Here is a 24,467-nt window from a genome sequence, read left to right on the forward strand (position 1 = left end):
TTCTAGCAAATTTCAGAAGAAGTGCTCTGTGGTTCACTGTATCATAGGCAATGGAAAGGTCTACAAACACTGCCCCTGTATTTAGTTTCTGCTCAAATCCATCTTCAATGCATTGAGTTAGGTTCAAGACTTGGCCGCAACAAGATCGACTGGGGTGAAAGCCTGCTTGGTGTGGTGACATTTGATCCTCGATGGTCGGGGATATGCGTGCCAGTTTCATCCTTTCATATACCTTATATAAGATGCACAACAATGAAACTGATCTCTAGATCTTCGGGATGCAATATGATACGGCACAGATGTTAAACAATGATAGAAGCCACTGTTTAGTTTTATCACCAACGTGCAGTATGATCTCTGTTGTAATCCCGTCTAATCCAGCAGTTTTACCCGGCTTCAGTTGCTTTAAAGTGTTATTCAGTTCTTCTATGACGGATTAAAGTGGCTGTCACTGGTGTTCATGACCCGACCCATGTTTTTTTTAATTTTCTTGAGATAACCATTTTCCTTCCTTGGTGGTTTACCGTTGAGTAACAACTGATGTGCCACCTCATTAGGTTTTACAGCTGTCGTATGTTTGGGAGGTTTCTTTTCATAATTTAGTTTCCTAATTGTAGCCCAGGCCAATTTGCTATTACTAGTCATATTGATGTTCATTATGACTTCCTTCCAACGATCTTTACTTTCCCCATTTAATAAGGTCATTACGGTTTCCCCAAGCTCTATTATATTCTCAGCAAAGGGGCCCTCATTATATGTTTGAATGTAATCTCTGTAAAGAGATATACTCTTTCTTACAGCCCCTTGGGATGTTACTTTTAGAGAACTCCCATACAGTATGCTGAAACTCTGCATAGCACTGTGGGATGGGTCTAATATTTAAGATGTTAGCTTCCAGGTCTGCTGTAAATTTCTCCCATTTGGCTTTCTGAAAGTTAAACTTTGGTTTTGATTGTGTCTCTCTAGGTTTTATTATGGGCTTCATGTCAATTCAGATTTGTCGGTGTTGAGATTTAGGTATGGGATTTGTGGTAGACTTTTCGAAGTTTGGGTAGTGTCTGGCTAGTGGACTGTGTAGTGTAGCAATTGGTCTCTGTCTGGTAGGGCAGATTAACAGGGGCACCACAAGAAGGTTTGCTACATGCCCCCAGATCAGTAAGTCATTTAAATTGTCTATATAAGAACTAATTCTTTTTAAATGGTCTTATTAAGACAGACAAATGTTAAACTAATGCTAGCATTGGTGATTCAGTCTTTGCAGCTTCTTCAATTAATCTTGAAGAGTTTGCATTTGTTAAATTAGTAGTAGTACTACTAATGATTGTGTCTTTTTCATGTTTACCAGAGCCAGAAATGTATATTGTTAAACCATTATCAAATGTGGAAGTGTTTGAAAATGAGGATGCCTTCTTTGAGTGTGTGGTCTCCTGTGCTGATGTCCAAGGGGTGATTTGGACCCTGGCGGGTACGGAACTCCAGAATAATGAACTCAATGAGATTGGAATAAGAGACAACAAAGCTCATACTCTTCTTTTGCATAATGTCTCATGTGAGGATTCTGGCACTCTAACCTTCAAGATGAGAGACATTATGTCATCTGCAGAACTTATTGTCAAAGGCAAGTGCTCACATAAAGTTATGTTTTCTGTGTAAATGTTGTTTATTTATGTATTAATCTTCTAAACTAGCTTTTTTCATTAAAGGGTCAGGTACTCTTCAAGTTGACTGAAAACTATGACTGAATTTGACTGAAAACCTATATTATGCTAGCTGGTGTACCCAGCCTTACCAAAGTATCTTATATATAGATGTCTATGCGTAGAAGTGTGTCTGTCTGTCTGTCTGTCTGTCTGTCTGTCCAGTCCGGAAGTGGGAGGTGGAGTCAGGGTAAGGGCTCCACCTCCGAGGAAGCAGACACTTGCTTAGTCGTCTAACACAAATGAGGCTAGCATGTCGGCTAAATGAAACCTCCAAAGAAAGAGGCCCTCGCTTAGGAACTAATACACAAGCGAGGCAAGCACACCAGCAAAATGGTATCCCTTTTATTTTTCCTCCTGCCACTAATACACAAGCAATGCAAACACGGCAGCGAAACGAAACCTCCTAGGAGAGAGACGCCCAAAGTAGTTCCTTTCAATTATCTGACATCTCTACATTTCAAATTTTTTTCTGACAATTTCAATAGTTTCTAGGACCCCGGGCTTTTTACAGCACAGGCTTACACAGCTAGTATTTCTATAATGGACTAAGTTAAGAAAGCAAATGTTTATTTGTTTTTTAAATGTTGACCATTTTTGTTGTTGGCTGAAATGTTTTTTTACTTTTATTTTTTTAGTGTTTGATAGAAAGGAACATTGCTACTTAAGGGCTTGGCAACAGTGTATAGCCCCCTTAGAACCATATATTTTTCGGAAAGGATCTAGATGAAAATAAACAGGGAAAGGCAGTCTTTTGGAAATTCAACATGGGTAAACACATCTCACGTTGAGACAGAAAGGTGTACTCTAAGAAAAATGCTGTAATCGAGCGAGACAATGAAATTGTAATCGTATTAACTGAGAAGAAAAAGCTTTACCTGTTTTACAGTGAGATCCCACTATTGTCAGTACAAGACTTTGTGCGCAGTCATAAAGGTGTTCCCCCATCAGCCCCTGTGCACTCCTACTGCCTTATGGAATTGTAATCTCCACATCAACACTGGTTTTGGGGCAGCTTCTTCCCATTACAGCCCATTACCTGATACACTATATTATCTATATTTCAAGTTATGGCAATGCATATGTAAAATTTTATAAAAATCAATTCAGCTGATTTTGAATGATATGCAAACAAACGGACAAAAATATGTTTTATTATACTATGTTATATTATTTACAAGTTATGTTTATTTGAAACACAGGAAAGCCTTAATTTTGTTGTTTCCAGTCCAGGTAATTTGAAACTCTGGCATACAGCACTTTGTGAACCACTATATCTGAAATATAATTATACCTTTTATCGGTATCACCGGGCTCTATGTGTACTTTCTTTCCAACATTTTACAGAATGTAGCAAATCATTAGCATTGTAAGATTCAACATTACATTTCTATAAAGATCTAAGTGGTTTCAAAATGTTATGGCGAGGAATGCTTAATTTGAATAGACATAAACAATAATAAACAATTTGTGCAAAGATTCAGCTTAACACAATGCAATAGAAAGAGACAAGTCTGTGTACTTAGCAAGTGAACTAGAAACAAAAGAATATCATCAAGTTTTTATGTGGCAAATCAAATAGAGAGAGAAAGAGAAAGCTGAAGTAAATGGCATCTCTACTGGTTTTCCAAGTAAGTGGATGAAAGACTACCCATCTTTCTTGTCAAGTATCAAATGCCAAATTAATGTGGCAGGATGGAGTTTTTGCTTTAGTGTAAAGTACCACAGAAGGGAAACACTAAGTGTCTGTGGTTTCTCTATGGAGTATTTACAATTTTAACCATGAGTGTTGTTTGGGGTTTTTGTTTTTGTAGCTGCTCCAGTGCTGTTTACCCATTTGCTGCAGAATGAAACAGCAGAAGTAGGTAATACGGCTATATTGCAATGTGAACTCTCTAAACCTATCGCTTCAGTAACTTGGAGAAAAGGAGATGTGGTCCTCCATCCCAGTAATAAGTATGAAATGAAGGCTGAAGGCAAAGTTACAAAGCTTTATATCAAAAATCTGAAGTTGTCTGATTCAGCAGATTACACATGTGACACTGGGAATCAGCAATCCACTGCCTCCTTGACCGTGAAAGGTGAGCTTCCAAAACACTATGGTGAAAATGGTAAATTTCAAACCAGAACATTTTTACTAATAAAGCAGTGTGATCAGTTTGATTTTAACAAAATGGAGAATGCTTTGTTTGTCAAATGCTATATCATGATATGGGTAATGGGTAATATATCATACTAGCCAACCCGCAGCGTACTGTACGCCGCATAATCAGGCCGGTTTTTTAATGATTTTTAAGCACAGGGAGAAAATTAACATTTGAAAAATCGGAGATGTAATAAATCAGCAAGAAAAGCAACATTGTAACAATGCACGGAACAAACCAACACACAATCGTCCGTGCGGTGCTCAGGCGTGGAGGATGGAACGGGAGGAGAGGGAAGAACGTCCACTCCGCTGCCTCCATCATGCTAGTCTGTTGATTTCTCGTCCAGTATGCACTACCTGCTCATGTGCCCACCTCCAATTCGTCTCTCGAGTCGTTGTTGTCTTTGCACAGTCCAGATGCAGCTGTGACTCACGTAGACTTTTCATTGCTCTGCGCGGTTTTGGCTGCCTTTCTATATATAATCAACCAAGACACCCGACCACGGTGGTAGTGAGGTGGGAGGGCGGTGTGTACAAAGTGCAGGAACATCTAAGAAGACGCATGTTTGTCGCGGATGCGAATTGCTGTATCTAGCGTATAAAACAGTTTGCTATGGTGCACGCGGTCATGCGTCGTAACCGAAAACTCGTTTTTTAAAGACTGGTTACTTCATTGTGTATACGACTGTAGGTGAATGAAAAGATGTAACTCTGGAGAGGGCAACATACAATACAGCATTTTACACGCTGCATACAGCGATTCACATTTTCGACAAATTGTTTTACATGCTGCATACAGCAATTTACATCTGAGACAAATATGAATCTTCTTAGATGGTGCTGTCGCGTCCACCCACACTCTCGAAGCACACACACTGCCTAGTCATGTGCCCGCTCGCAAGAGCAACTAACAGAGACTCGCCCACCAACTGTAAGACCATGGGATACCCCTCGCGAACTGCTCTACACGCCGCATACAGCGATTCACATCTGCGACAAACAAACTGTTTTAGATAGACACTACATACAGCGATTCACAGCCGCAACATGATTTTTCTTAGATGGTCCTGTTGCGTCCACCCTCGTACTCGAAGCATACACACTGCCTGGTCATGTGACCAGTCGCAAGAGCAACTGACCCGGCCACCGAGTCTAAGACCATGGGAAACCCGTCGGAAACTGTTTTACACGCCGCATACAGCGATTTACATCCGTGACAAACATGCCTCCTCTTAGCTAGTCCTGCCGCATCGTGTGGTGCCTCTGTGTGAACCGGTCAGGCACAGAGAAGGTCAGCTGCTGAGAGAGCATCTCGACTGTTGCAGGGCCTGCATTGGTGAAGCAGCTGAGACAGTAATGAAACAGAGGCACAGGGCTTATTGGTTTTTAAAGACTGCTTCCTTCATTATGTTTTAACCTCAGTTTTAAAGGATTGTTTTAAGGATCCCATAGGATACCCCTCGCAAACTGTTTTACACGCTGCATATAGCGATTCACTTCTGCGAGAAACATGCCTCTATGAACAGTCAATGTGGCTCAGAGCTCCATGTGGACTCTACGACAGACGAACATAAATGACGTCATTTTTCCTGTGTCGTCGCGTCCAAGTTGGTGGGCGTGGTTGTCGTCGTATCCAGTGGTCTTAGAGTTGGTGGGCGTGGCTCCTTCCTGCCTGCGCCATGGGCATCTCACTTGTCGGCGGCTTAGTGAATCCACGCCCTTTCCGGCGTGCTTTCCATGGTTGTCTTGCCTTAGTGAATTATATATATAAATATGGTCAGTCATGTTTTAACTTCTATACACCTATGAATTGTCATATTTTCTGGTATTTTAAAATTACTTCAGTTTTAATATGAATAAAAGAAACTTTATTTTTTTAGACAATATTTGATATTGTTTTTTGTAGTTTTGCGATAAAAGGGGTTTACAAGGATTGTCAACAATAATACAGATAAATAACAATATTACATAAGTATCAAGAAGGGGTCAAAGCTATGATGCTGGTTATTGACAGACCTTGGTTTAATTAACTTCAGCTGGGAATTTACATTTTTTCTATATGTTTGAATTCTCTTCCTCTGATTTTCACTAAACTCCAGAAATTAGCCTAAAATGACAATGCGTAGGTGCAAATGAGCATGCCCTTCAAAAGACACCCAGGCAATCATCTCAGTGGCTGGTTTCAATCAAGAAATTACTGCATCTGGCACAGATTCTGAGAGTTATAGGACATGAATGAGAATGGTAAAACATGAAAAAATATAAAAAATTAATAAAGCTAATGCCCTGTACATTATGCCCTGTGATGGACTAGCACTGTGTCCAGGGTTTGCTCCCTGCTTTGCACGTTATGATACCTGGGATAGGCTCCAGCAGACCTGTACAGTAAAAGTGATATGCATTAGTAGTTGTGAAAGTGGAACATGCTTATTTGGTGAAAAATGAAAAGATTGAAAAGCTTATAATACAGTGTGTGAGTATTATTCAGGAAAAAAGAACTATTTTTATACAACATAAAGTATGTAAGGTGCCATAAATAAAAGATTATATATCTGTTTATTGAAAATGAGGAATATTATAGAATTAAAAGGAATATGCAGTTCAATAATAGATAGAAACCTGGGAAAAAATGAGTTCCAAATGTTTTTCTGAGGGGTTAGATTCCTCCTGGTCTCCTTTGTTTTGATTTCCAGAAATAGCAAAGGCCTTAAAATTGGGGCATGGGGGGCTTCCTGCAATATATATACTATAACAAAAAAAGAGTGTCAGAACAGTGATGCGGACTGGATACTTGTGTCTAAGAAAAACTAAGGCAGACTTGAGAGATAAGGCTAATCAATTTATAGGAGACTTTTTTATATAATTTTGAAGGTGTTCCCCACAAGATAAATGGTGATATTGGAAAGCAGTATTTGAAACTGTTATTAATAAAAAGAAAGAAAAGCATCACTTGCAAGTCCTAAATATTTTCTTCTACTTAGATTTGTAATGTGGTTATAGACTTAACATGTATAGCTTATACATAATATTTTTACATACTGTATGTAAATTTTAAAATGGTTAGTGTCAAAAAGAAAAATGCTTATAAAATGGCTCTAGATCTCTGGCTATTTTATTCAAATTATGATAGGCTAAATATGACTCCTTTGTCAGAAATAGAGCAATTTAAACAAATTTAAACAAACAAACTTGATGGTCTGAATGGTCTCCTTTCAATTGTCAAATTTCTTATGTTAAAAAATAATTTTGGTGTTTATCCAGTCAGTTATTTCTTCACTAACAAGGTTTATGCATTTGCCATGTGAAATTGTGTTCTATAGTTAAAATTTCTCTATAAATGTTTAAAAAAGTACATTTTCAAATTTTGGCATTCTATAATTGGACCTATGGGTCATTAGAATAAAAATATAAACATAAGTCTAAGAACTTACTGAATACATCCCCTTTTCAAGTAAAGAAAGTTGTTGAGCATTGATCTGCTTCACACACACTGTACAAATAGCTTATACAGGTCACTTTCTAAAAGAAAATACTAATATTATGAGATTCAGGTTTTGTAAAGGAAGGCAAGCTGTCTTTCTCCACAATAACCTTTTTACTCCCAGGGACATGTTTTCCTCTTGAAAAGCATTCACAGTGAACTTTTCCTACCACTTGCTTCGTATCATGTTGATTTATTTATGTATTTATGTGAGAAACTCTCCCAGGAAGGCCACATTTATCAGTCAAGCAAATAGAAAACTTATCTTTAACTCAAGAAAAATAGTACAAGGAATATGCAATAAAATGATTATTTCCTGATCTCTTTTGTTGTCACAAATGTGTCCCAAACTTCAAAGGCATGTTTTATTATGTTGAAACTATTGCCACTTCAAAGAGGATGAATTTGATATGTTTTTAGATATGTTTTTTTTACTTTCAGGTGGCACCTTGTGCCTTATAAGTTACATAATAAAACACTGCAACTGGCTATGTTTTTTTTTTTTTAATTTATAGAAAATGCTTAATTGTAGAACACGGCTTCACATGGCAAATGCATATATACAATTTTTGTAAAGAACACCTTTGACTTGAAAAATACCAAACTTATCCCTTAATTATACTGGTCTTATATGCTTCTGGGCATCTCATTTAATTTGCTACTCATCAGAAAATACTTAATTTTCTGCACTGTCTGTGGGAGACATTTTACATGTACCTGAGCTTCTCTCTGGAATGCTATTTTTCCATTATTCTTAAAGCCAAAACTGTAGGGAGTTTATTTGGTTATATTATTTTCTTTCCATTCCTTGTTGAATCAGGTATATTCACTCAGCCAATGGTTTAGTCTTATCTTTAATGATGTTTATTTTCTTATGGTAATATCCCTGCTGAAAAGAAGGATTATGAAAAAAGCAGTGTACCATAATATGTATCAACCATTTGTGATATACTGTAAATGAGTATATTTAAAATGCTTAATGATTTCTCACTCCTAAAGTTTCTGAGAATGTGAAGAAACCCTTCATTAAAAAAGAAAAAAAGCCCTTTAGTGATGCTTTTCCTAACACTCTTTGTGCATGACTCATTTGTTTTTCTTCTTCAGGGGTGATATGCTGGCATACTGGTTAGTGCTACTATGTCAAAGATCAACCATCCTGTGTTCAAATTCCATACCTGGTAGTTGTCTGGGTGTATTTTACCTGTTCTTCTCATGGAAATGCTGGTTTTCTTTTGGTTCTCCCACAAATAAAGACATGGGAGTTAGGTTGTGATGGTTCCAAATTGACCCTGTGTATGTTTGTGTATTCAGTTAAGAGCCATTTCCTGCTTTACACCAAATGCTGTCAGAATATTCTCTGGCCCCATAGAACCTTATAATGTATTAAGTTGGCTTGAGAATGTCAGTGTTTTTTAATCAAATCAATATATACAAGGTGAGACACAAAAATAACCAGACTGGGCTTGGGACTTTCCTGGAAAGCCATCTGGAGGTTGGCTGAACGCAAGTCATAGAACTATATCCCCTCCTACACACCCTCTCAAACCACCGACCACTAGGTATGTCTTGTGAATAGCCCAGTCAATATTTGCACAACAATCACTACATGAGTTGCCGTTATAAATGTTGGGTGAAAAATCGAACAGAAAATCAACATCAAATTTCTTCTCAAAATTGAACAAAAATGGCCACATAAACTTAAGAAATGATAAAAAATAGTGTACGGTGATTACAGTTTGTCCCACAGGCATGGTTTTGAGTGGCATAAACATTTCAAGGAAGGACATGAAAATGTGGAAGACGTTCAAAACCCATGTCAAGAGTGGAGTGGGTGCTTCACCAAGACAACATTCCTGTGCACAATGCTTTTTCCGTAAAGCAGTTTTTGACTGACAAATACATTCCTGTCCTTGATCATCCTCATTATTTGCCCAATTTAGCTGTTTGTGATTTTTACTTGTTCCCGAAATTTAAAGTGAACTGAAGGGAACACATTTTTCTTCAATGGATGAAGTGAAGACAGAAATGGCAAGTCTGTTGAAGAGCCTAAAGCAAGAAGACTTCCAAAACTGTTTCAATCAATGGAAGATACATATTTAACAGTGTAGAGATTGGGAGGGGGAGAATATAGAAGTTGACAATGTTTAGAACGCTGCACCAATCCGGTTATTTTTGTGTCCCACCTTGTAAGTATATATTGTATGGGTGGTTACCTACCAGGTAACGCTTGTGGTTGGTCAGCAAGTCAGCTAACATCCGCCATGGTGCCCTCTTTCAGTTGCGAGAAGCAGATCATAGAATGGTTGAAAATAGTTTTACTGTCAAATAATGCAAAGAGTACGCGACATCCTAATTCTGGGCTCATCAAGCTCACTGCACCCCCTCTCGGAAATCGAACCATTCTATGATCTGCTTCTCCCAACTGAAAGAGGGCACCGCGGCGGATGTTAGCTGACTTGCTGACCAACCACAAGCATTACCTGGTAGGTAACCACCCATACAATCAGATTGCAATTCAGACTACGAATGCCATATATATATATATATATATATATATATATATATATATATATATATATATATATATATATATATATATATATAGGTTTTTTTTATAGCCATGTGACCGTGTTTTTTTTAGGTTTGGCATAGTTTACATAATCTTTTAAGCAATCTTACCCATGTTTCTTTACAGAGCCAGTACTTGATATAATTAAAAGTCTTAAGGATGTGGCAGTTCATGTGAATGAGGATGCATATTTCTGTGTTGAGCTCTCACGCCCTTCTGTTACTGAGGTGCAGTGGAAGCTGGGAGGCATTGAATTGCAACCCAATGAAATGAATGTCATTGACACAGAGAAGAATGGGGCAGTACACAAGCTTTTACTAAGAAATGTCACAATTGATGATTCTGGTCCAGTGACCTTCACAGCTGGAACATGCACCTCAACTGCTCAGCTGACTGTTACTGGTAAGAAATATTCAGGAATTTATTAATTTCTTTACCATTTGTGTTTTTGTTAATTATATATTTATTTTATGTTATTCTCACATTGTATCCATTTTTAACAGTGTTACATTGTATTAATAGATCTATGCATTTCTCGTAATATAATCACTGTGTGAGTGAAGGAGTGTTCTGGAGAACTGCTCCTACCTGAAAAAAATCATATAGCCTAATATTGGAAGGTTGATTTGTTAAACAAATATAATTAAATCCATGGAGGGTAAAACAGAAGGAATATATAACAAGCCAGCAAAACAACAAACTGTACTCTATAGGCCTAATTAGGCAAAAACTGGCAAACCAGCCAACTAGAGACAGAGCTCCTCATCTATCAACGTTCCTTCACCAGACTAACTGTTGTCTTCTGCCTTCTTGCCAGGCAATCCCTTGCCACCACTCTTTTACTAATTCTTGATTAAAACACCCAGGAGCCTATGTGGGTATTTTCTTAAGTAATATCAGTCAGTGTTGCCTTGTAGTACCAGTCTGGGGTTATGACTCATCCAGGCTGTTCTGAATTTCTTAGCTTGGCATCCCTTTTGGAATACAGACTGAGCTACCATATCTCTTTTTCACATTGTTTCCCACACAACTGTTAAATAGATTTTGCTAACTATTGATATACATCTAATAATAATCCTGCTCTCCTGTTATCCACTCATAGGTTCTTATATCCAAGGAGCTAATGACTAACTACAATAAAAACTTGTAGTCTTACTGCTTCACCATGATCACACTGTTGGTACAGTTGATCCCCAAAATTGCGTTCCTAGAGCACCCGCGAATTGTGAAAAACAGCAAATTTTGGATGAGGTCAAAAAATTGCCTATTTTTATGGTTTAAACCCTAAATATGCCCCCAAAACCACTTCAATTTAATTTCAAACTCAGCTTAACACTAGAGTTACCAAAGCTTATGAAAACTCGTAAACCTGGCCCACCTTAAATCCCTTCGCACTTCTCTATCAGCGTCTTTTGTCTTGTAAATGTGCCGATCAAGACAAGCAGCAAGCAGCCTACTATTCCACCCTCCCACCGCCGCAGAATGGGCACAAAGTTCTTCCAGCTCAAGCCTTGATCTGGGAGTCAGGTACCTAGAGTTGTATAGGGAAATAAAAGATCATTATTTGGAACACATACATTTCATGTGAGTTCTTTTTCTATAACAATCTTTGTAAAAACACAGAACAGAAATGTTTTTCATATTTTAGTAAAAAATGACAAAATTGTAGACATAAACTGTATAATGTGTGAAGCCTGAAGTCCAAAGATCAAATAAACACTTTCACAAAAGGTATAAGGATGATACAACAGCTTCTGTGGTACAGTGGTAAGAACTGCTGACTTGTAATCAAGAGTTCCTCGGTCTGATCCTGACTGACTTTAACCAGGGCACTCTTGGATACAAGTCAGCAGTTATTACCGCTGCACCACGGAAGCTGTTGTATCACCCTTGTACCTTTTGTGAAAGTGTTTATTTGATCTTTGGATTTCAGGCTTCACACATTATGCAGTTTATGACTATATTTTGTCATTTATTACTAAAATATAAAAAACGTTTCTGCTTTAAGAGTTCGTTTACATAGATTGTGGTAGAAACAGAACATACATGAAATGCATGTGTTTAAAATGATGATCTGTTATTTCCCTATACAACTCTAGGTACCTGTCTCCCAGATAATCACATTTACAAGACAAAAGACGCTGACGGAGAGGTGCAAAGGGATTTAAGGTTGGTCGGGTTTACGAATTGTTTTGTAGGTGTTGGTAATTCTAGTGTTAATACATTACTCTAAAACAAATAAAATGTAAAGGTAAATCTGTATACTGTACAGTTCTGTACTGCTATGTCTCCCGCAGTGTTAGAATGTAAAATATCGATGTTACCCCGATATGTACTGCAATTCATGCAAACGCGTTTTCTTTGGTATGCACTGTCGTTTTAATTGGTATAAGTAGGGTAAATACAGTAATAATTTAATTTAATAAAAATACAATAAAATGTACAGATACTCTCCAATAATGAGTGATATTGATTGAAGATAATGATGATGCTGGCTTTTCTTGATAGGTTTGAGGAACATTGTGAAGGGAAGTTGCTGTCATTGTTTCTTCATGGTGGAGAGGAGGGTTTTATATATCTGAATGGCAGCATCGATGCCATTATTAACTTTGTGAGCCTGAATCATATAGGGATCTCATTCTTAGGTTCATTGCCAGAAGCCTTAGAAGGTGCAGGGCGTTTGGAGGACATCTTAGAGCTTTAAGAAGAACAAAACGAAAAACACGAGAACACTCAGCGAAACAATCGAGATAGCTACACTCAGTACACTATTATGATGCTGGAATGCTGGGCTGCATCTGCCGGAGATGTGTCACAGGGCAGCAGCCAATCAGCAGCAAGGAGAAATGAATAATGCTGTCGGATTGGCTACTTTCAAACCTCCCGCCACTGAGTACAGGGGTACAGTATTTCACCATTCCAAGCCGCGTTTTCCTCTACGGTTGCTTTGTATTCTCTCTACAGTACTAAAAAAATTATGTAGTATTATATTTTATATCGAAATTTAGCTGAATTGATGTTAACATTTGTATTACAAAATTAGTAAATTATATTGTTCTTAATAATTTAGCATTAAAGTGCATGAAAAATTATATATTGCCACAAAAAAAGCCATAAGAAAATTGCTGAGGATATTTGCGGTTTCCATGAGCACTTATTCGTTAAGTTCTAAGGAAAAATCCACCACTGCAGTGGCCGACTGTATGTTAGTTACAGTATGACATACACAGGTAAATGAAAAAAAGTCACTAACCTTATCTCTTTATCCATGGGGAAATATAATTTGAACAGAATTTTAAATATGCTTACAACTTAGAAAATGAATCAAGCTTTCCCTGGGCTAGTGCAAATGTTGAACTTTATTTCAGACTTTTTTAGTTGCTCATTCTATTAGAATTGGTCCCTAATTAGGTATTCTTAAACTGAATCCATATCATCTTTCTATTAAAATTAAAGTTTTAATTGAAGTTACTTGGCAGTGTGAGATGTGCTCTGCCTCTCTGCATGAGTTCTTGCACTGTTTTATTTTAATATGGAAAATGCTGTTTTACCTTAATGTTCACATTAGTTTGGATTTACTGTATATAAATATATGTATATATATATACAGTGGTGCTTGAAAGTTTGTGAACCCTTTAGAATTTTCTATATTTCTGCATAAATATGACCTAAAACATCATCAGATTTTCACTCAAGTCCTAAAAGTAGATAAAGAGAAACCAGTTAAACAAATGAGATGAAAATATTATGCTTAGTCATTTATTTATTAAGGAAAATGATCGAATATTACATATTTGTGAGTGGCAAAAGTACAGTGCATCCGGAAAGTATTCACAGCGCATCACTTTTTCCACATTTTGTTATGTTACAGCCATATTCCAAAATGGATTAAATTCATTTTTTTCCTCAGAATTCTACACACAACACCCCATAATGACAACGTGAAAAAAGTTTACTTGAGGTTTTTGCAAATTTATTAAAAATAAAAAAACTGAGAAATCACATGAACATAAGTACTCACAGCCTTTGCTCAATACTTTGCCGATGCACCTTTGGCAGCAATTACAGCCTCAATTCTTTTTAAATACGATGCCTCAAGCTTGGCACACCTATCCTTGGCCAGTTTCACCCATTCCTCTTTGCAGCACCTCTCAAGCTCCATCAGGTTGCTAAGCGTTGGTGCACAGCCATTTTAAGATCTCTCCATAGATGTTCAATCAGATTCAAGTCTGGGCTTTGGCTGGGCCATTCAAGGACATTCACAGAGTTGTCCTGAAGCCACTCCTTTGATATCTTGGCTCTGTACTTACGGTCATTGTCCTGCTGAAAGATGAACCAGCGCTCTAGTCTGAGGTCAAGAGCGCTCTGGAGCAGGTTTTCATCCAGGATGTCTCTGTACATTGCTGCAGTCATCTTTCCCTTTATCCTGACTAGTCTCCCAGGTCCTGCCGCTGAAAAACATCCCCACAGCTTGATGCTGCCACCACCATGCTTCACTGTAGGAATGGTATTGGCCTGGTGATGAGCGGTGCTTGGTTTCCTCCAAACGTGACGCCTGACATTCACACCAAAGAATTGAATCTTTGTCTCATCAGACCAGAGAATTTTGTTTCTCATGGTCTGAGAGTCCTTCAGGTGCCTTTTGGCAAACTCCAGGTGGGCTACCATGTGCCTTTTACTAAGGAGTGGCTTCCGTCTGGCCACTCTACCATACAGGCTTGATTGGTGGATTGCTGCAGAGATGGTTGTCCTTCTGAAAGGTTCTCCTCTCTCCACAAAGGACCTCTGGAGCTCTGACAGAGTGACCATCGGGTTCTTGGTCACCTCCCTGACTAAGGCCCTTCTCCCCCGATCGCTCAGTTTAGATGGCCGGCCAGCTCTAGGAAGAGTTTTGGTGGTTTCGAACTTCTTCCACTTATGGATAATGGAAGCCACTGTGCTCATTTGGGACCTTCAAAGCAGCAGAAATTTTTCTGTAACCTTTCACAATTTTGTGCCTCGAGACAATCCTGCCTCGGAGGTCTACAGACAATTCGTTTGACTTCATGCTTGGTTTGTGCTCTGACATGAACTGTCAACTGTGGGACCTTATATAGACAGGTGTGTGCCTTTCCAAATCATGTCTGATCAACTGAATTTACCACACGTGGACTTAATTAAGCTGCAGAAACATCTCAAGGATGATCAGGAGAAACAGGATGCACCTGAGCTCATATTTGAGCTTCATGGCAAAGGCTGTGAATACTTATGTGCTTTCTCAATATTTTTTTAATAAATTTGCAAAAACCTCAAGTAAACTTTTTTCACATTGTCATTATGGGTTGTTGTGTGTAGAATTCTCAGGAAAAAAATGAATTTAATCCATTTTGGAATAAGACTGTAACATAACAAAATGTGGAAAAAGTGATGTGCTGTGAATACTTTCCGGATGCACTGCATGTGAACCTTTGCTTTCAGTATCTGGTGTGACCCCCCTTTCCAGCAATAACTGCAACTAAATGTTTCCAGTAACTTTTGATCATTCCTACACACTGGCTTGGAGGAATTTTAGCCCATTCCTCCATAGAGAACAGCTTCAAATCTGAGATGTTGGTGGATTTCCTCACATTAACTGCTCACTTCAGGTCCTTCCTCAACATTTCGATAGGATTAAGGTCAGGACTTTGACTTGGCCATTCCAAAACATTAACTTTATTATTTTTTAACCATTCTTTGGTAGAATGACTTGTGTGCTTAGGGTCGTTGTCTTGCTGCATGATCCACCTTCTCTTGAGATTCAGTTCATGGACAGATGTTGTGGTGTTATGGGTCCAGAGCTCGCTTAGCAAAGGCTGTTTCTTTTTAAATAATCACCGCACTCGCGGCGGCTTCGTGAAGGGGCGTAGTAGTCGTAGCAAGCCGCGGGGCGATCTGCGGTGTGGGCGTTTCTCGCCTAGTCCACAGGTGAGGGACTGCCCACATCCGTGATTGTTCCCGTGGCTAATGTGCTGCAGCTGCTATGGCCCCTCGCAATATAAAGAAGCGTGAGTTGGTTGGGAAGAGGAGAAAGAAAATGGAAAAGATCAGAAAGAACACGAGAAAAGAAAAAGATCAGAGATGAAAAAAATGAAACAAAAAGGACGAAGGTTACAGGGAGCGAGAGAGGAAGCAGGTCGGTGCAAGAGAGAGACACATGGAGTGTGTGGGTGAGCGAGCGAAGAAGCGCTCGTGAGCAGCTGCGAGGAAGTTGGGTGTTAGGCCGACACCCAGGCGTTAGAGTTGATGTCACTCCCGCTGAGCGATCAGGTAGCGGGAGTGACCAGGGAAAGGCGACTGGCCGTACAAGACCGGAAAGGCAGCGGGAGTCATGAGGCTTGGAGCTGCAGTCCTTGGTATGGGCGTCCTGGAGACCAAGGAGTCCAAGTCTCTGGTCTGGGAAGAGTGCCAGAACGAAGCCAGGATCGGGAGGTCTCCAGACCTGTGTATGTGTGTATGAGAAAAGGGCAGCTGCCGAAAGAGTCTTGCCTGCTGCATAGCACTAGCGGGAGAAGCTAGTGATTTTTAAAGACTGCTTCCGTAAGAACGTTTTAACCTCGTTTTGAAGGATTGTGTTTATTCTATTTTTACCTCCACGTGTTTCTTTTATGGATTATTTATTTATGGAACTATTTTGGAATCACTGCACTTTATTTGAACATTGTTTTTGTTGATTATTTTTAATAGAAGAACTTTTGCACATCTTTACCATCCCCTTGCTTAATTGTTGTCTCACTGTCTAGCTCACCTCGGTTATATCTATCAACAGTGTTGGGTTCAAGGGCTCCCGAACAGCGAATGGGAGCATGGAGCAGAACCCACATTGTCACAGATGTCCTGACATTTTCCTTTAGAATTCTCTGATATAATTCAGAATTCATTGTTCCATCAATGAAGGCAAGCCGTCCTGGCCCAGATGCAGCAAAACAGGCCAAACCATGATACTACCACCACCATGTTTCACAGATGGGATAAGGTTCTTATGCTGGAATGCAGTGTTTTCCTTTCTCCAAACATAACGCTTTTCATTTAAACCAAAATGTTCTAGTTTGGTCTCATCCATCCACAAAACATTCTTCCAATAGCCTTCTGGTTTGTCCACTTGATCTTTAGCAAACTGCAGATGAGCAGCAATGTTTTTTTGGAGAGCAGTGGCTTTCTCCTTGCAGCCCTGCCATGCAAACCATTGTTGTTCAGTGTTCTCCTGATGGTGAACTCATGAACATGAACATTAGCCAATGTGAGAGAGGCCTTCACTGGCTTAGAAGTTACCCTGGGGTCCTTTGTGACCTCGCTGACTATTACACGCCTTGCTCTTGGAGTGATCTTTGTTGGTCGACCACTCCTGGGGAGGGTAACAATGGTCTTGAATTTCCTCCATTTGTACATCTGTCTGACTGTGGATTGGTGGAGTCCAAATTCTTTAGAGATGGTTTTGTAACCTTTTCCAGCCTGATGAGTATCAACAACTCTTTTTCTGAGGTCCTCAGAAATCTCCTTTGTTCATGCTATGATACACTTCCAGAAACATGTGTTGTGAAGAGCAGACTTTCATAGATCCCTATTCTTTAAATAACACAGGGTGCCCACTCACACCTGATTGTCATCCCGTTGATTAAAAACACCTGACTCGAATTTCACCTTCAAACTAACTGCTAATCCTAGAGGTTCACATACTTTTGCCACTCACAAATATGTAATATTCGATCATTTTCCTCAATAAATAAATGACCAAGTATAATATTTTTGTGTCATTTGTTTAACTGGTTTCTCTTTATCTACTTTTAGGAGTTGAGATAAAATCTTATGAAGTTTTAGGTCATATTTATGCAGAAATATAGAAAATTCTAAAGGGTTCACAAACTTTCAAGCACCACTGTATATATACATGTATGTATATATTGTAGCAGTAGAGGTTCTGATCCACCTCTTGAACCCTCAGGTACCACTCCAAACACCAAGTAAAAGTCCAAGTAAAAGACTCTTTTATTCTTTTATAATACAGTGCACCAAGCACCTTCCCCTCTACACTATTCATACAATAATAAAGCACACTCAAACAATCCTCCTCTCCCAGACACTTAGCTACCCTTCCTCCTAGCTCAGCTCAGTGTCTGGGCTTTCCCAGAGTCTTTTTATACCCCTTGACCCGGAGGTGTTCCAGCCCCACAGTCCACAAGTCCTTATCCCTTCCGGCTCAGGGTAAATAGTTTGACTCTTCACCCCGGAAGCACGTCGTTTCTTTCTGTCACAGGATTATGACGCACTTCCAGGTTATAGGGCTTTTTTCGATTGTCCTTCTGCTCAATTGTGAGGTTTTTCGGCACCATTTTGGCACAGACCTTTCGCATGTGCAAATGTTCAGTCAAAATTTGATGAACGGTAAATCTGTTCAAATTTAATTGTTCACTCAACATTCTTAATGTTAAACAACTGTCTGATCTCACAAGAGTGTTCACACGTTCGATGTTTTCATTGGTTTTCGAAGTTGAAGGCCTCTCTGAAAAACTTGAGCTCAGGATAAAGAATGTTCCCCATAGGCCTGTTTTAACTTTTCAAACGTCACACTTGCCGATTCTCCAAGCTTAACACAAAATTTAATGGCACAACGTTGTTCCAAATTCCACTGTTCCATTTTGCGTGATGCACAACCAAAAACACAACTTCGCTAATAGCAGTAAAAAAATCACGTAGTTAACGGAAGGAGTTGAAACTCGCACTTAGCTATGGGAGGGTACTGATACACGTGCTCTATCAAGGACAACAGCACAGTATTGCTAGATCGCTTGCAGTGTTGCCAGTCTCATTACTTTTCTGCCACACCTCGTATAGTGAGATTCAGATTTATATGTCATCTTAATAAAGAATTAAGGAATTTTACATGACAGCTGATACAGCCAAGTATTCTAGTTTAAAATAATGTATTTTATAATCTTATCTGATTATCAAACACGAAAGGTACCAAATAACATCTTAAGCTATTTTCTCAATGGGGGATAGGCAGAAATGTTAACCAGGTATGTACCTGTTACGTGTAGCCTCTTACTTGTCTCACTGTCCCAAGGGATCATTATAAGGAGGCTACTTCACTGACTAGGGCTGTTTTTACTTTTACTGCTTTATTTCAACACAGTTTACCACTAACGGAGGGCTTCACAAGAACATTTTCTTAAGCCAGCGTTTCTCAACCTTTAAGAGTTTTCATAACAGTTTTAATCACGCCCCCCTAACATTTTTTTGAAATGTAGATGCATATTTTACTATACCTACTTAACTTTTATCGACATTTATCTAACTCTATATTTATTATTCTAGTATCAGAACGCAGTTTAAGTTAATTTGTTTTGGTTTCAACAGATTTTTTTTCATATTCTTGATTCTTGTTTTCTTTTTTTTACATCTTCGCGCCACCCTTTTTGTTACTTCGTGCCTCCCTAGGGGGGCCCGCCCCACGGGTTGAGAAGCACAGTCTTAAGCCCTTAATGGACAGAATATCTACATTAAATGAACAATATGAACTTCTTGGTGATGTTAGTAACTGTTAGACTGAGTCAAGGCTTTAAGGTTTTAAAATTAAAATTTATATTTATTTGCATCCCTCAGGGATTAACAAAGTTTATCAAATTTAAAAAATCTAAAAAATGAATCCACTAACAGCAAATAAATAGTGATGAAAAGAATCATGCAACCTGGGTATGCCAAGTCTCCATTCATTCCAAATTGAAGTAATAAGATGATGATGATGACAAGTGATGCATGAACATCACAGAGTTCACTTCGTAGTGAGTCTGGTGAAATCACAGAAATGTTGACAATGTTTGCCAAGCTGGTGAAAATGCATTAAAGTCAATAGGGAATGAAGAACTAAACATGTTTTGAATGGATTATAGTGGTGCAATGGTCTTTTAAGTGGCCCTGGAGGTTAGCAAAAAGTTTGGCAACTATACTGGAAGGATTATTGTGGCCAAATATGTGATCTCATTTGTGAGAAATCAGAGCTACCTAGGTTGTACTTACTGAGCCACTGTGCCTCAAAGAACAAAAGAAACAGAGGGAATGAATACCACAAACAAAATACAACAACATTAGCAATAAGTAAATAAAATATAGATCAGTTCCACTCTTGGGAGGACACATTGAGTGTGTTACAAAGCAGCCTTGTGGGACTGGCTTGTTCCGTTGCCTAAAGTCGCAGCTCTTGGCACAGCATTAATGTCTTTTTTGTTTCCATTGTGTCTAACAGATATTTCACACTCTTTTCTTCCATCAAGAAGAAAAAGACACCATGCAAATAGTTATACATTTTTGTTTATATTATTTTACTGCATTTCTTGTGTTTTTTGAAAAGGGGAGGCCTTTTTTGGGAATCACAGCTGCACACATGGGTAATTTGCACAGGGATCAGTGATAAGCATCCGTGAGCAGTACATGGTAATATACTAATTACTCTTATACTCATGGTCAGATAATGTAACCCTCAAATCACAATAGTGAAAGTTTTTTTTAAGGCCATATCCCTGTAAATTTGTATTGTGCATCTATCACAGTATATTGTACATTAGGTACTGCCATTGTCATGCTCATTTTTACATTTTTAATTTAAAAAATCTAAACATCATAGAGCAGCATGTAGATCTAAATGGCTAATGACAAAGGACTTTCAGAAAACCTTTACTGCAAGAACTCGTAAGAAACACAAACATCTTTAAATTACATACATTACAAAGGTTCATTTCAAAACAGACAGACCATAATTTCTGTGCCCCAACCATCAGCATGGCCAGTAATGCCTTTTCGTTTTCTTTGTACTTTCAGAACCGTACAGCAATAGGTATGAGCAAACTTTTTTATTTGTTAACATTTTGAGAGGCCTGAGGCCATCATGTTTTTTTTTTGAATTTGTAAAACTGTTCATCAGGGCCATGTACATGTTTACTCTTAGTACCCACACCATGGTAAGTGAATCATATCAAATGTGCTAGCACAAATTGAGTACATATATGACTGGCAATTCAGTTGTTCATTGTGAGCAAATGGTTACCCATAATTTCTAAAAATTACAGTGTATGCCTGGATTTACAGTAGGAAAGTTCTACACATGGCTGCTATAGCTCTGTGATGTCATGCCAGACTTGCAAAACATCATGGGGCACTTTGAAAAAAGTGTGCCTAAGCCGGCTGCAAGGCGAATTTTCAGGAAAACATTTGTGGAACAATGTCACCAGCAAGCACAGCATATTTGACGGAAAACATTTTGGCATATTTCACCAAACAACACTAGTCATAAACAATCACAATGATACTTTAACTCCTTGTGATAGTTACTGCCCCTTTACACACGGCGATCAAGGAAACCATGACTTCATTTTTGGAGATGCTGGTTGTCATGGCATGTGTTTCATACTTGTATGTGGACTGTACAAGTGAGTGTAGCATTTTACTAGCAGTAGTAGCAGTAGTACTAGTATAGAGACCACTAGTGGGAAATTCTTACTTGTAAGTCAAAAAAACATGCAGCATGTTGTCACCCTTTAGTGATGTGATATATTTAGTAAAATGCTGTAATTAGCCAGCTTACCAAGAGTTCAAAACTTGTTTTATTTTGTGCCATCTTACCAGATGGACAAGATTTCAAAACTTGTATTATTTGGTACTACTGTTGCTCCCTGTGTTAATATCTGCCTTCATAAATAAAAAGCATCATTTTTGTTCACATTTTTTTATTGTTGTACAATGCAAATCAACTTTGGATGCTGCCAAATGTTTGGCTTCAGTTTCATATTCTCTTGTAATAATAACAAACATTACAGGAGACAGAATTAATTCAACATCCATATTAAACTGATTTGATGTTAAGCCAAAAAGCCAAGTAAATATCACTATACAAGCACACAGACTGAATTGCACAAATCAAGGGATTTGTAGGGATTATTCTATGTCAAGAGTGTTTCAGAGGTGAAAAGAGTGTCAGATAGAGTAATGATTATGAAGCTGGAAACTGAAGGTTTGATGATGAATGTTGTTAGGGCATATGCCCCGCAAGATGGGTGTTTGATGGATGAGAAAGAAGATTTCTGGAGTGAGTTGGATGAGGTGATGGACAGTGAACCCAAGGGACAGAAAGTGGTGATTGGAGCGGATTTCAATGGACAGTTGAAAGGGAACAGAGGAGATGAGGCGGTGATAGGTAGGTATGGTGTCAAGGAAAGGGATGAAGAAGGTCAGAGGATAGTGGATTTTGCAAAAAGGATGGTCATGGCTGTGGTAAATATGTATTTTAAGAACAGGGAGGAACATAGGGTGATGTACAAGAGTGGAGGAAGATGCACACAGGTAGATTATCTCCTTTGCAGAAGAGTCAATCTGAAGGAGATTAAAGACTGCAAAGTAGTGGCAGGGGAAAGTGTAGTTAGGCAGCTGATAATGGTGGTCTGTAGGATGACGCTGAAAATCAAGAAAAAGAGGAGGAGAGTGAGGGTAGAGCAAAGCACCAAATGGTGGAAGCTGAAAAAGGAAGACTTCAAGGTTGAGTTTAGGGAGGAGGTAAGACAGGCACTGGGTGGCAGTGAAGAGCTGCCAGACAGCTGGGCATCTGCAGCAGAACTAGTAAGAGTGACAGCAAGAAGAGTGCTTGGCATGACATCTGGACAGAGGAAGGAGGAAAAGAAAACCTGGTGGTGGAATGAGGAAGACCAGGAGAGTATACAGAGGAAGGCAAAGAAGAAGTGTGATAGTCAGTGAGATGCAGAAGGTAGACAAGAGTACTAGGAGATAAGGCACAAGGTGAAGAGAGAGGTGGTGAAGGCTAAAGAAAAGGCGTATGATGAGTTGTATGAGAGGCTGAACACTAGGAGGGAGAAAAGGACCTGTACCGATTGGCTAGACAGAGGGACTGAGCTGGGAAAGATGTACAGCAGGTTAGGGTGATAAAGGATAAAGATGGAAAGATACTCACAAGTGAGAAGGGTGTGTTGAACTGATGGAAAGAGTACTTTGAGAGGCTGATGAACGAAGAAAATGAGAGAGAGAGAAGGTTGGATGATGTGGAGATAGTAAATCAGGAAGTGCAATGGATTAGCAAGAGGAAGTAAGGACGACTATGAAAAGGATGAAGAATGGAAAAACCATTGGTCCAGATGATCTACCTTTGGAAGCATGGAGGTGTTTAGGAGAGATGGCAGTGGAATTTTTAACCAGATTGTTTAATCAAATCTTGGAAAGTGAAAGGATGCCCGAGGAGTGCAGAAGAAGTGTACTGGTACCGATTTTTAAGAATAGATAGATAGATAGGGGATGTGCAGAGCTGTAGTAACTACAGGGGGATAAAATTGATGAGCCACAGCATGAAGTCATGGGAATGAGCAGTGGAAACTAGGTTAAGAAGTGAGGTGATGAGTAGTAAGCAGCAGTATGGTTTCATGCCAGGAAAGAGCACCACAGATGCAATGTTTGAACCGAGGGTGTTGATGGAGAAGTATAGAGAAGCCCAGGAGTTGCATTGCGTCTTTGTGGACCAGGAGAAAGCATAAGACAGGTTGCCTCGAGAATAGCTTTGGTATTGTATTAGGAAGTTTGGAGTAGCAGAGAAGTATATACAGTAAGAGTTGTACACGATATGTACGAGGGAAGTGTGACTGTGGTGAGAACTGCTGTAGGAGTGACGCATTCAATGTGGAGGTGGGATTACATTAGGGATCGGCTCTGAGTCCTTTCTTATTTGCAATGGTGATGTACAAGTTGACAGATGAGATTAGGCATAGTCCCTATGGATTATGATTCTTGCTGATGACATTGTGATCTGTAGTGATAGTAGGGAGCAGTTTGAGGAGACCCTGGAGAGTTGGAGATATGCTCTAGAGAGGAGAGGAATGAAGGTCAGTAAGAACAAGACAGAATACATGTGTGTCAATGAGAGGGAGGTTAGAGGAATGGTGATCATTGAGTACAGTTGGTGAAGGTGGATGAGTTCAAATACTTTGGATCAACAATTCATAATAACGGGGATTGTGTAAGAGGTGAAAAAGAGAGTGCAGGTAGGGTGAAATGAGTGGAGAAGAGTGTCAGGAGATGATTTGTGACAGACGGGTATCAGCAAGAGTGAAAGGAAAGGTCAACAGGACAGTAGTGAGACCAGCTGTGTTACACGGGTTGGAGACGGTGGCACTGACCAGAAAGTAGGAGACAGAGATGGAGGTGGCAGAGTTAAAGATGTTAAGATTTGCATTGGGTGTGATGAGGATGGACAGGATTAGAAATGAGTACATTAGAGGTCAGCTCAAGTTGGACATTTGGGAGACAAACTCAGAGAGGCGAGATTGCGTTGGTTTGGACATGTGCAGAAGAGAGATGCTGGGTATATTGTTAACGATAGAGCTGCCAGGCAAGAGGAAAAGAGGAAGGCTTAAGAGAGGTTTATGGATGTGGCAAGAGAGGACATGCAGGTGGTGAGTGTAACAGAGCAAGATGCAGAAGACAGGACGATATGGAATAAGATGATCCGGTGTGGCAACCCCTAATAGGAGCAGCCGAATAAGAAGAAGAAGAAGAAGAAGAGGCTAT

General features: G+C 39.2%; 1 protein-coding gene across 8 annotated transcripts in view; it reads left to right on the top strand.

Annotated features, from left to right (window-relative positions):
• Positions 1–24,467, top strand: part of obscnb (obscurin, cytoskeletal calmodulin and titin-interacting RhoGEF b) — a 571,330-nt gene that overhangs the window by 343,418 nt on the left and 203,445 nt on the right. For all 8 annotated transcript variants that reach the window (XM_039753252.1, XM_039753258.1, XM_039753256.1 and 5 more), the window contains 3 exons: positions 1,346–1,618; positions 3,512–3,778; positions 10,020–10,295. In XM_039753252.1, the coding sequence (XP_039609186.1) occupies positions 1,346–1,618; positions 3,512–3,778; positions 10,020–10,295 (816 nt within the window). The remainder of the gene's footprint in view (positions 1–1,345; positions 1,619–3,511; positions 3,779–10,019; positions 10,296–24,467) is intronic.

The sequence above is a fragment of the Polypterus senegalus genome, chromosome 5 (assembly GCF_016835505.1).
Source record: "Polypterus senegalus isolate Bchr_013 chromosome 5, ASM1683550v1, whole genome shotgun sequence".
NCBI lineage: Eukaryota > Metazoa > Chordata > Cladistia > Polypteriformes > Polypteridae > Polypterus > Polypterus senegalus.